Raw genomic sequence first — 11,973 nt, 5'->3', positions numbered from 1 at the left:
AAAACATGGATTTGGTTTAATTTAAGGAAGTAATATTTTCCAGAATATTTGCGATGAAAATAAGGGACGTGTTCGCCTGAGTTAAATAGGTGGGCGTGTTCGCTGACGGCTGATTCCAGACTGTTCTATTTCGCAATTTTTGACAGCCAGTCGACGTGTCAGGCTTGTAAACAAACTGGACAATGCTCGTACATTCGTTCGGTCACGTCAGGCCATAGAATAAAAACGCCAGCTTTTTTACGTTTCAGAAAGCTCGCCAAAACTGCGTTCACAATATGACGACTTCCAACAATCCCTCGATTCTAACAGGCGCTCTCCATGGCGATGGAAAAGACCTAAACAACCTTGTATACAAATTCGATTCCGCAAGGCCGTGGCAGTATTTTGTCCATGGTGATCCAATCGCGAGTTCAGTCGAAAAGGGAAGGAGGAAATTGGTTACCAGTCACAAGCTCCAGAAGACTTACGTGGCAAAGGATAGGCGAACGATATTGAGACGAAAAAATGCTGCTTTCAGAGATATAAATCGGCTACTTTTGACCTGCTGTCACAGTGGTTGCCTTTTGAGGAGAGGTGCATTCCAAACAAGAATTATTATACGAGGTCAAAGAAACACGGTTTATCGAAAGTCATACAATGAACAGAATTACCTCTTTTCCAAGCTCATGGAAATAAGAGTAACCGTAGGAGGAAAACGGAGGGTAAATTATACCATACCACCACTGGAAAAGGTATGTCGGACCGCATTTAGAAAATGCTATGGATTGTCATCAAGCAAGATACAAGTGTTGCTGAAAAAAATTCATCTGGATAATCCTTCCGTAGAACCCGACCAGAGGGGCCAGAGAACGCCAAGAAAATTTTTGCCCCTCGTGAAAAACATGGTGATAAACTTTATTTGCTCATACGAGGCAAGCGAATCCCATTACCGGAAGTCACGAACTAATGCTAACAAGTATTTTGACTCAAAAGTGTCCATGCGTCAAATGTGGTCTGAGTTCCTTAAGGAAAACCCAGATTTAAAGACAACCAGTTTAAGAAGAAACAATAAAGGTCCAGTTTTAAGTTTTTCGTCATTTAGAAACATATTTAACAGTGAATTGAAGGAAATGCTTAGTTTTAGAAAAGCGAGACAAGATACCTGTCAAACTTGCGACAATAATTCCAATAAATTGAAGGAACAATTGAGGAAAACTGGGCGGCACAGGTCCGAAGATGAAATTTGTCGGCTGAGAACTCAACGCCAGTCTCACTTAAGAGAAAGCGAGGCTAGATTCGCTTCCTTAAAATACGATGTAACTATTCTCGCTACAAAAGTTCAACAGGCCATTTAATAAATAAAAATTATATTGAAATGGACTTCTTGTTCCTGTTTTTGATTTATTGTAGCTTGATCATTAGAGACTGATGCATTCAACTTCAAACCCAAAACCCAAAATGTGTTAAATATAGATACAATCTTTCTGAAGTTGAGAAATTTAACAGGACCCTCATTCGACTGACATCACTAAGTCGGTACCTTTACCGGGTCTTAATATCTTCAACCTCGCGGAATATTTACACAGACAAATTATCTATACGCATGTACTTCGCTGTTTTACAAGTACCCTCGCTGTTATACACTTACTAGGCTAAGTGTGTAGACACGTTTATTTGCTGACGGAGTTCGAATTATGATGAAGCCTGATAAGATTAATTTAGCTGAAAAATCCTGACGGGCCGTCAACGAAATACGAGGCGGTGGCAACTGATTGACCTTGTCACGAAATATACCTCCAGTTTACAGGAATCAAACTTAAGAATTGTAACTAACATTCCAATAATAAATGCTCTCCTTTTTATGTTTATAGAGACTTTCCGTGTGCAACTTCACAGCAATTTAGAAACAGCTGCGTTGGTAATTTGTTTATTTCATCGGTACTTGGATATTTCAAGATTAAAAAGTAAACAAAACGACTTGAAAACGTCGGTGGTTCCATCAAAGCTGAACAAGAAATTCAAAATTAGAAATGATCCAATTGAGTTGCTTTTAGAAGGTGACAATAGCGGAGAGCGCTCTCACGGGTTTTGCTAGATATGTCTCCTGACGCGTCGCCTTTGAATTATTTTTTGCACGAGTTCCGATGTTACTTTGTATGGTAAACACCGAACAGGAAAATAAATAAATAAAAAAAAAGAAAGCTTACAGGTCAATGTTTTCACTGAATGTTTCATAGGTCCATAAAGTTGCTACTATCCTAAATAAACGCCTCAGACAATCAATAAGTACATTTTGATTGCTTCGTCCACTTTGGCCAAGGTTGCGCAAACAACCCCCCTCCGCTACCCCCACCCCGGCCTCATCCCATACAAAAATCTTCTACCGTCCTCGAAGCATTAAATCGTTTTCCTCGAGTAGCTTTCCAGCAATTTGATTTGTTGTTTAGTTTTGTAAATAGCAATTATTGTTTTCTGGGCTAAACAACACTCTACGATAGACCAACGGCATGTATGCATCTTTACTAGTATCACTAGTGAAAATTCATTGCTCCGGTTCAGTTGCTGATTTTTCTTCACTAGTGAAATTTCTGATTCGCGTTTCTGATTGGCTAATCAGCCAGCACCAGTTGTTTCCTACGATTTTTATGGGTAAATCTCAGTACCTATAAATAAAACGCTTTGATCGTCAGCTCACAAACACCTGTAGGAGCACTGCAAAGATGCCGCCCAAATTTGCGAATGTTAGAAGAGTTATGCTTAAGCACAAACGAGCAGCAAAATGTCCGTTTTTACAAGAGTTTATCCTTAAATCTGTTGCTTTGGCAGAAGAGACAAGTTTTGTTTCTTCTGAAGAAATTTTTAAGGAATATTGCAGGGTCGTCTCATTGTGGACAGAAGAGGACAGTACGCGCGGGCAAACTCAGTATCTCATGAAAAAGGGAAGTTTTTACAGGGTAAGTATTAAAATTCTTGGAACCCGATTACATTAAACTATTGTGACTACCGTTGGACCCTACAAATTTAACTTAATCCCTACTAGGCTAACCCGAAAAAAACACTGTACTCCCCGTTTTTTCGAACTCTAATCTGTTTCCCTTGGGTGTGCCCCGGTGTTATTTTAGGCATTTAGCAACGGTTAATTCGAACTCGGTTATTTCAAACTTTCCGCTCTTTGGAATTGATTTTTGTGTCCCATGACCTGCGACGTACCAATCCCTTTTATTTCCAACTGCAATGATACAATTGAAAACTATATCAACATTGAAACATATATCAGATCACCGTTGAGAAACTAATGTGATCGTACTTTAATCTTTTACCTTAATGCTCTTCCTGTAAAGTAGCTTTTTAGCTAAGCGGAGTTGTCACGATAAATAAAGAATTACCAATTATCAATTACCTCCTCAACTTTAGGCTCATTTAAAGCCCGTTTACACAGACGATTTATGGTGGCCTTATTTTTGTCGAGCCTAAAGTTGTAACTATTTTCGGTACGATTCGGTCTTCATTTCACCATGATATCACCTTTTCTTGTTTATAAGTTGTGTGTACATGCTCCAATAATAATCCTCTCTCCATTTGAACACGCTGCGATATCGCACACAAAACGAGCTGCTATTGCAGATGGTTAGCTAACGCAAATTAAGCGCTTCAAAAAGTCAAATGAGTTGTCTTTCATCTACACTTTATAATTAAAAATAATTGAGTTAGAAACGTAAATATAATAACAGCATGAACCCGCACATCGATCTATTTTATATTAGTATCACCCAACTAGTGGACTAATGCAAATCCTTCATTTTAATTGGCTACGCTAGTAGAGGACTATTAGTGATAGTCCTCGAGTAGCGAAATTGGCGCAATCGAGCATGACGCCTTCTTTCGTTTTATTCCCAAACAAATATTTCTTCAACTTGCATTTGCTAACTTTATTATTGCCTTTTCTGTCCGACTAGTTGGGTGATACTAAAACAATTAGACCCTTCGCCCTCAAGGGCCACGGGTTAATAGCCCATGAGGCGAAGCCGAATGGGCTATTGACCCGTAGCCCTTGCAGGCTACGGGTCTAATTGTTAATTATACCATTAATATACAATAAGCTTACTATCCAACTACTTAGAGAAAGATTTACGAAAATGTTTATTACAAGCGTTACGAACTATTTTTGACTGGTTATTATTTACATATTATTGATACTAGGAGCTATGACTTTTAAACTAGAGATAAGCTAAACGATGAGGGTTTCTTTTCATCAGAGAATTCGAAATAGCAGAGTCCAACTGTAGCTGATCTTTACGGATTACCTACTTCGTTCTTTGTACAAGTAGTTCAACAGTTTAAGATATATGTCCGCCCTGTGTAATTGTAGGCCCGATTTTAACTCAGTTTCCTAAGTCGTTAAGAATGATAGTAATCGAGAAAAAATGTATGTAAATTGAGCGAACCATTATCAGCATTTAAACATTGTATGTTGTTTACCTTGTGTTTATCAGCAATTTAAGAAAGCGGTTCTTGTATATGGCCAACAGAGGCTATGGCAAATAGCATCAACTACCCAAGCTGGTGGAAACATTCGAGGGTATACGGGGATAGCCCTACAGCGTCCAAAGAGAGAGCCAGCCGTTGAATTTGGGGGGCGTGTAATGGCTGAGAGAGTTCAGCATTATATGTCCCTCAACCCCAAACCTGCTCCACCAATTGAGGTAAGCAGTTATGCATAATATCAGCTATCTCGTGTTATCTTTCTGGACATTTAACCTGTCGCCGGAATGCTGAACATTATGTTTATTTCTAAAGCTCCACGATGTGCCGAGTGACCCGGTAAGAAAAGCGGGAAAATGCGCCTTCGCCTCGCGGGACATTAAAAAGTGCGAGGTCCTATGTGAATATGAAGGAGAAGTGCAGACTTTGGAAGAAGCTAAGAGGCGTGAGGAGATCTACCGAGAGGAAGGGAAAGTTTGCGCCCTCATGGTTTTCGAGAGTGCGGGTCGCCAGATTGCGTGAGTGCTATTATAAGTGTGTACATAAGCGTGTTTTGAGATTTGTTTTATAATTTGCTATGTATACTATATTGAAAATTCAGGGGCAAATTGGAAAATTAACGTAGTTTGGTTTAGAAATGAAATGAAATGAAATTTGAACATATCAATTTATTCAGTGGCGACTCCGTGGGATAAACAGAGACGCTTTTTTTATAATCAAGATAATAAGATATATAGTAGGTTAGCTCTTAAATAGACCACTTTGAACAGAAAACTACAAGATTGGTGACAGAGCTTAGGATACAAAAGCAATTTCAAAGTCTACGTACAGCATTTACATCACACACTGTAAATGAGGACTCAAGATGCAAGCTAATAAGGAGTTGTTTTTCCGTTTTTGCTCACCAATCACGTCCTCATTTCTAGGTGTTCTTATTGTTGTCCAGCTGTACTCATTAGAAGCAGTTGTACGAGTAACGCGTAAAAGAAGTTCAGACATCTCACATTGTTCAATTTGTATTGTGGGAGAACAATTAAACGGATTTTTGTAGCCCTTAACCGTGCGCGTAAAACGGTGCGAAGTCATCGTTTAAGGAAAGAAAACGTTGCATAAATCTTTTACGAAGCATTGTAGTATTTAGTATGATACCGTAAACTTCCGAAAGTAACGATCGACGTTACTTTCGGAATTAGCAGTCTTTGGAGCTTCTTACTTTCGGGCTGTGGTTACTTTCGAGGGATCGTTACTTTCCGGGAGAAAAAAGCGTTATAAGAAGTTGATAGGAATGAGATCTTTTTACGAAATAAAAGACGGAAATTCGTTAAAAAAGTACTCAAAATATGAGGCACAATTCTTCGTTCTAGCTTAAATCTATGTTGCTGCCATATGGGTGGGCTCTTCATGCGTAGACCGTGTTACAGTGATTCGTCAGGAAAGCTAGTCAGATACCGTAAACTGTTTCTACTTCATCACGCACTGCTATGTTAGTTCGCAGTATCATATCTCAGTGCGATGGTCGAATTTTCAATATAAAATTGAAGAAACTTTCCTTCTTATACGCTCCTGCTTAAAATGAAATTAATTTGAATCAAAGTTTGCGATAGTACGTTCCTGCTACTTGATGAAATTCTGCGGATTTTGTTTTAACACGACGCAACATTAACTGATGAAGCACGAGTGACATTTCACAGCGCTTCCCGACATAAGCGATACATTTCCTTGTTCTAGAGTGCCATGAATCAAGTGGCACTTGAAAACGCTAGCACTTGGTACGTTTAACTCGCAATTTGCATCTTTGCTTGCCCTTCGTGCTAAGTGTTCGCCAAAAGAGCCACAAGTCTCGTAAACATAAATTTATAAAGCGATACTACACTCTAAAAAGGACTCACTGAATAAGATGCATATCTGTTGGGAGGCTTGCTGGGTACGGATATACGTATGTACATGTACTTCAGTGCTACGTTGTTGAAACCTGCATCAAACAATGAAATGTTTTTCTGTTCCTCATTTTATAAAGAGTAGTGCGAAACGCTGTGTAATGTTCTCTTTTTTGTATTTATATTTAGGATTGATCCATATAGAGGCAATGTGAGGGGCGAATTACCGTGGGGTGCAACATTGAATCACTCGAGGAACAACGCTAATGTAAGGCCCTTCATCGCCAACAAAAACTCAAGAAATCCAAGGGTTTTTCTTGTCGCCCTGCATGACATCCCAGAAACAGTAGAGCTACTATGGGACTACAATGACAAAGAGTGGGCGTTGTATTCCAATAGCCAGACCCTTCCCCATGGCCAGTAACTTCAGTTCTAGTGGCACAAATACATGTATAAAAAAGTATTGTGTATTTATTCAAGTTTGTGGATAAAGTGAACATCCTCGGTAGAAAAAGTATAATAAAAGTTATTAACTTTCATCATCTGAGGAGTCTTCTTCACAAGCTAGTGAGGCATAAAAAGCTTGTGCGCGTTCAGATAAATATTTTCGCGCTAACTTTAAACAGTCTTTTTTCACTTGATTATTTACAGGCCTCTGTTCATGTCTTGCAGGTACGAGTAAATCGGAATTCAATTCCGTCATTTGCTTTTTTTTGTAGAACGAAACCATTCTTGGCTTCTCTTTAGTGTCAATATTAAACCGTATAAGCACAGTCTCAGGATGGTGTACAAGTTCCAATTTCCCCTCGAAATCTGCGACTTCTCCATAACCAAAATTTAGCCACGCTAACCTTCTGACTTCAAATTTCTCCTTATCTAGACCCTCACACCTGGATATATACTGCATCCTAAGCCAGGATTTATAGTCCTTGATCATGTTTAAAGTTGCCCAGTGTACCTCGATATTTTTTAAAGGACTGTTCTTCAGCAAAGTTGCCCATTCTTGTGGTAACTCAACCCTCTCTACTGTGTCAAAAAACTTCTGAATACAGCCAAAACGCCTGTCGCATATCGAGTAGGAATGTCCCTCTAAAAGAAACTTGAGGTCTATTCTCAGAAACTGTCCCTTTTTCACCAGGTAATCGAGGTAAAAAAACAAGAAGCATTCTTTAAATTGGCCCGGAGAGTTATCACACCAGATTGTTAGCTGATCAAATCTGCCATATTTTGTTTCCATTTTTTCGAGTAGATTGTTCAACAAAGATATTACCTCGTTCGGTCCTGCTCCACCAACACTGTCATCGTAGAGGAAGCAGTGAATAGTTTCTTCATTTGCACAGTATATTCCGAGAAGATTGGTTCTTATTTTCCTCGAATAGTGGCTATCTTGTGCTGAGATCTTTGGACAGGGCAAAGTCTTGTGATAATCAAGTTGCAAGACGAGTGCTTTTGGGAACATATTTTTAAGTTTGTGAATTGTCATTGCTTTTAGAGTGCGTTTATGTATCTGTTTATTCGTTCGACTACGTGATTTGCATTTTTAACGGAGAAAGTTCACGATTCTTCGCGGTAAAGCGTTTTACTTAATCTACGTTGGAAGTTGTTGGGAGTTGCTTCACTAAGACACGTACTGATTCTGGGTGACGTCTATAAGGACCTATCAGAGTGTTGACACTTGGAAGGTCAATGGGTCACGTTTATGCAATTGAATGATCTCTTTCCGGAGACGTCGATTCTTTCTTACAATTTATATAGTGCGGAGTGGATACTTAGCTTGGCTGGTAAGATAAACAAAACAAGTGAGCTCATGAGATAAAGAAACAATTGACTAATATAAAACTCTTTCAATTTTAAATACAGCGAAACCCCCTATCGAGGGATTCAAACCTCAACAAAAACAAATAAAGATTACTCGACCTGTGCAAACACGCATACTGATTTTGTAAGCCATTCTTGAACTTCACAGTTGCAAGAAACGTTAAGTTGGAAATAAACAAGCAAACCTTTCGGAGGAAAATGAAGGCTTTAGGTTGGCCGAGATATAGATAAAACGGGCATTAAACACGGGACATTACACTCCTTTTTTATAAGGATATTGTTTTTTTTTCCTGGCTGAATGTTCTTGTCTTTCTGCCGATTGTAGGCTGAAAATATTATTGTGAATATTCTTAGAATATAGACATTATAGTGTATGACAGAACAGAGCCATGCTTCAAAATCGCAGCCTCGGGTTCATGCTTAAAATATTCTTAAAATTTCGCAAAGTTCAGCCTCAATATTCTAAAGAGAAAGAGTGTAACCGGCAGGCACCTTGCCATTTCGTTGTGAATACTACAAGCACAAATACGTTTCCTGGGGGTTAAAGATACCATCCCGAAATATACTATCTTCTTACTTCAGTACTGATAATTTTTAAATGGAATAGTATATCAACCTAATGCTGAATTCTCTTGGAAGAGGGGAAAAGATTAGATCAGCTAAAATTTGAAGTTTTATCGACAAAGTCGACTTTGTATTCCTTTATCTAATCTAGGAATATTCACAAGAATTTTTTCAGCCTAGAATAAGCAGAAAACTGATAAGAATACTCAGCCTGGGCCTAAAAACAATATTCTTTTAAAAAAGATTGTACGTGCTAACTAAGGATGAAAAGAACATACTATCGCGGAACGTTTTGAAGGCGTCCTAGCCAAAACAATGCTGTTGGCCGGGTACAAGTTAACGCATTACATAAAAGTTAACTCGCGGCACCAGGTAAAAGGCCGAAAAACGAAATTTAGATGGGACATATGAAGGAATGATTTTATCGGAAAATGTTAGCTTGTAATATAAATGCACACGGTGGTACCTTTTGAAATTCTAAGTTTTTACTGCCCCACCTAAATAAAGTAAAACCACTTACAAGCCCTTTGTTATATAAAAAAGATAAACTCCCTGCCTTTCCTAACGGTGACTAAAAGATACCGATAATCGCCAATTCAAAACTTTGCCAAAAACACCGCTTTATCGTAAGAAAATATACGAGCAGCTGGAAAACCCCCACCCCGTTAGATGCTGCAGAGCTGCAATGGAATGTGACCAATCCAAACGACTTTAGCGGAATTGAACTATTTCTTCGCGAAGAAGTCGCGAAAGGCGAAAAAAAAAACATCGTGACATCCATTCTCAAATCCATCTCTCAGTGAAGTATCAAGGCAGATTGCACCTGGAACTTCTGATCAACGCGGGTAGTGTAAGTTGCAAATTTAACTTAATCCCTACTAGGCTAACTCGAAGAAAGAAACTTCTCTCCGTTATTTCGAACTCTGATCAATTTCGTTGGGTTTGCCTATTATCTTTTAGGCGTTTAGTACCGGTTAATTTGAACACGGTTTTTTCCAGCTTTTCGCTCTTTGGAAATATTTCTATCTCCTTTGACCTGCAACGTACTCATCCCTTTTATTTCGAGCTCTAAGGGTAGAATTAAATTTATAAAGCGATGCTACACAATAAAAGGGCTCACTAAATAAGATGTACATATGTTAGGAGGCTGGTTATGTACGGATCAGCGAATGTACATGTGCTTCAGTGCAAAGTTGTGGAAAAATGCTTCAAACTATTAAATATTTTTCTATTCCTCGGTGTTATAAAGAGTAGTACGAGACACCGTGTAATGCTAATTTTTTTAGTATATACTTAGGATTGATCCATAAAGAGGCAATGTCAAGCGCGAATTTAATCTTTAATCTTTAATCTTTCAGACAAATTCCAAATTACATTACATTGAACAAGTCAATCCAGTGAATTTGAGGAAAGCTTAACACAGAATAAGAGATTCCTTAATATAAGCCGCCTTAGTTGATCATTGTATGATTGTATACCGAGTTAATTACGTAGGATCCAACATTAAATTATTCGCGGAAAAATGCAAATGTCAAAATCTTCCTCTTTATCTAAGACTCAAGACATCTAAGAGTAAGCAATAAATAAGCAATACATTTCCTATCGAACTAAAGAGAACAAGAAAGGGCATTGTATTCTAAAACCTAGATCCAACACCAACAACCTCAGTTGTTGCAGGAAAAAGTGCCTTCCCACACAAAAACATGTCTTTAGTGATAAGTATTTTTTAAAAAATACAAATAGAACTTCAACGTCTACGATCAAAGTCCACTTGCTTGTGTCTGGCTGGCTGGCTGCCAGCCCCTAAGACTGCAGGGCATTGCCGGCCAAGGCTGTCCTGCAAAGAAAATGAGCAGTTTTAACTGAGGAATGTGCCTCTCTCTGTGACCCACCCCACCCCCCTGGGGTTAAATCCTGGCAGCCCCGCTTGGTATCAGCGGGTAGCCAGGTCCCAGGGCTATCTTCCCCCACCCTCCTTGACGGAAGCCCCCCTGGCTTTTCAAGCACCGCAAAGGCCTCCCTGCCGGCTATCGCCGGCAGGCAGGCGCGAAAGTTTTGCCCCAAATTTGACACGGTTTTCATAAATTCAGACATATATATATATATATGTCTGGATTTATGAAAACGGTGTTAAAGACTGAATCAAGTGGTTTTTGATTTATTTGCTTTTTTCATTGTTTTTTTTTCTGCTTTCGCTATGACAGCAACTTGTAAATCTTACCTAGCATGAAATGTAGAAACTGCCTGCCGCATGTTTCATTTATTTGGGTATTTTTTTCATTGTTTATCGACCCCCCCCCCCCGCCCCCCCTTTTCAATTTGCGCTAAGTTTAGCCCAGGCTACACTCGTCTGAATTCAGTTCGCGTGGTGACTCTGACAAGGAGCGACCGATTAGCGTTCTGTATTTGCTGTCTAAAGGAAGTCTGCCCGAGGACATCATTAAGTCCAATGAAGGTCCAAGTCTAACGATTTGCTAGTAAGCGTCGTCCATTATCGTACGTGAGGCGGGCCTGAGGAGATGTGTAAACTGTACGGGTCACATTTAGTCCCGTAACAGAAGGCCGTTTGCCCTGTGGCGATAATGTTGAGCTTGCTTTAGACAGCAAAACTCTTTAGCCACATCAATTTAGGGCTTAGACGTGCAATGGACCAGACATTTCTAGCTGCTGTTGGCATCATTTACTTTGAACTTTGATGTAGCTAAAGACTTCGAAAAAAAATCTGTTGAAATCCTGATGTGCCATTCCGCGCTCGACAAAATTGAAGTACATCCGGGACATGGCTATTTGCCAGCAAAACATGGCCACGAGGAGAGAGAAGAACATGAGTTCAAGCGCTGATCGTGAGTAGAATTTCCTTGTTTTATCAATTTTAGGCGTTCTCGGCTTAGCTAAGTATCAGAACTGTCTGTGATTGCGCGGCTTCCGGGCGATAATTGACGTAACGACAACATGTTGAGTGTTCGCTTACTGCTAACTATGGCCTAGTTTGTCTGAATTTCAATCGATTATCGATGTAGGAAGCTCTTGTTCAGTCCATTTAGGACGATGCAGGCCTTTAGAAAGCAATAGATTGGCTGTCCGCCACGGTTTTGATATCTGTAGGTTCGTATTGATTTAGACTCCAATTTCATGTTAAAAGCACTCTTAATTAAATTGTACAATTCATCATTCAACGAAAAGACGGTGAATTTAGTCTTCCTGGCCTCAAAAGGCATACAGGAGAGTTATTTGCTGCTATTTGAGCTACGAT

At 39.3% G+C, this 11,973-nt stretch overlaps 3 protein-coding genes across 3 annotated transcripts; 2 read left to right on the top strand and 1 right to left on the bottom strand.

Annotated features, from left to right (window-relative positions):
* Window positions 1-236: 236 nt before the first annotated feature.
* On the top strand, window positions 237-1,359 carry LOC149101046 (uncharacterized). The gene has a single exon (XM_089276182.1). The coding sequence runs from the start codon at window positions 276-278 to the stop codon at window positions 1,332-1,334; it is 1,059 nt and encodes a 352-aa protein (XP_089132308.1). The 5' UTR covers window positions 237-275; the 3' UTR covers window positions 1,335-1,359.
* A 1,003-nt stretch (window positions 1,360-2,362) lies between these two features.
* Window positions 2,363-6,880, top strand: LOC149101045 (uncharacterized). The gene is made up of 4 exons (XM_089276212.1): window positions 2,363-2,933; window positions 4,473-4,682; window positions 4,777-4,979; window positions 6,528-6,880. Exons 1-4 carry the CDS (start codon window positions 2,700-2,702, stop codon window positions 6,760-6,762), a joined length of 882 nt encoding a protein of 293 aa, XP_089132338.1. The 5' UTR covers window positions 2,363-2,699; the 3' UTR covers window positions 6,763-6,880.
* Window positions 6,792-7,845, bottom strand: LOC149101044 (uncharacterized). Its single transcript, XM_089276184.1, has one exon. It carries the CDS (start codon window positions 7,819-7,821, stop codon window positions 6,868-6,870), a length of 954 nt encoding a protein of 317 aa, XP_089132310.1. The 5' UTR covers window positions 7,822-7,845; the 3' UTR covers window positions 6,792-6,867.
* Between the last annotated feature and the right edge of the window lie 4,128 nt (window positions 7,846-11,973).

The sequence above is a fragment of the Orbicella faveolata genome, unplaced genomic scaffold (assembly GCF_042242905.1).
Source record: "Orbicella faveolata isolate gen_17 unplaced genomic scaffold, um_ofav_v1 contig_4, whole genome shotgun sequence".
NCBI classification, from domain to species: domain Eukaryota; kingdom Metazoa; phylum Cnidaria; class Anthozoa; order Scleractinia; family Merulinidae; genus Orbicella; species Orbicella faveolata.
This window is presented reverse-complemented; position numbering and strand designations above follow the sequence as displayed.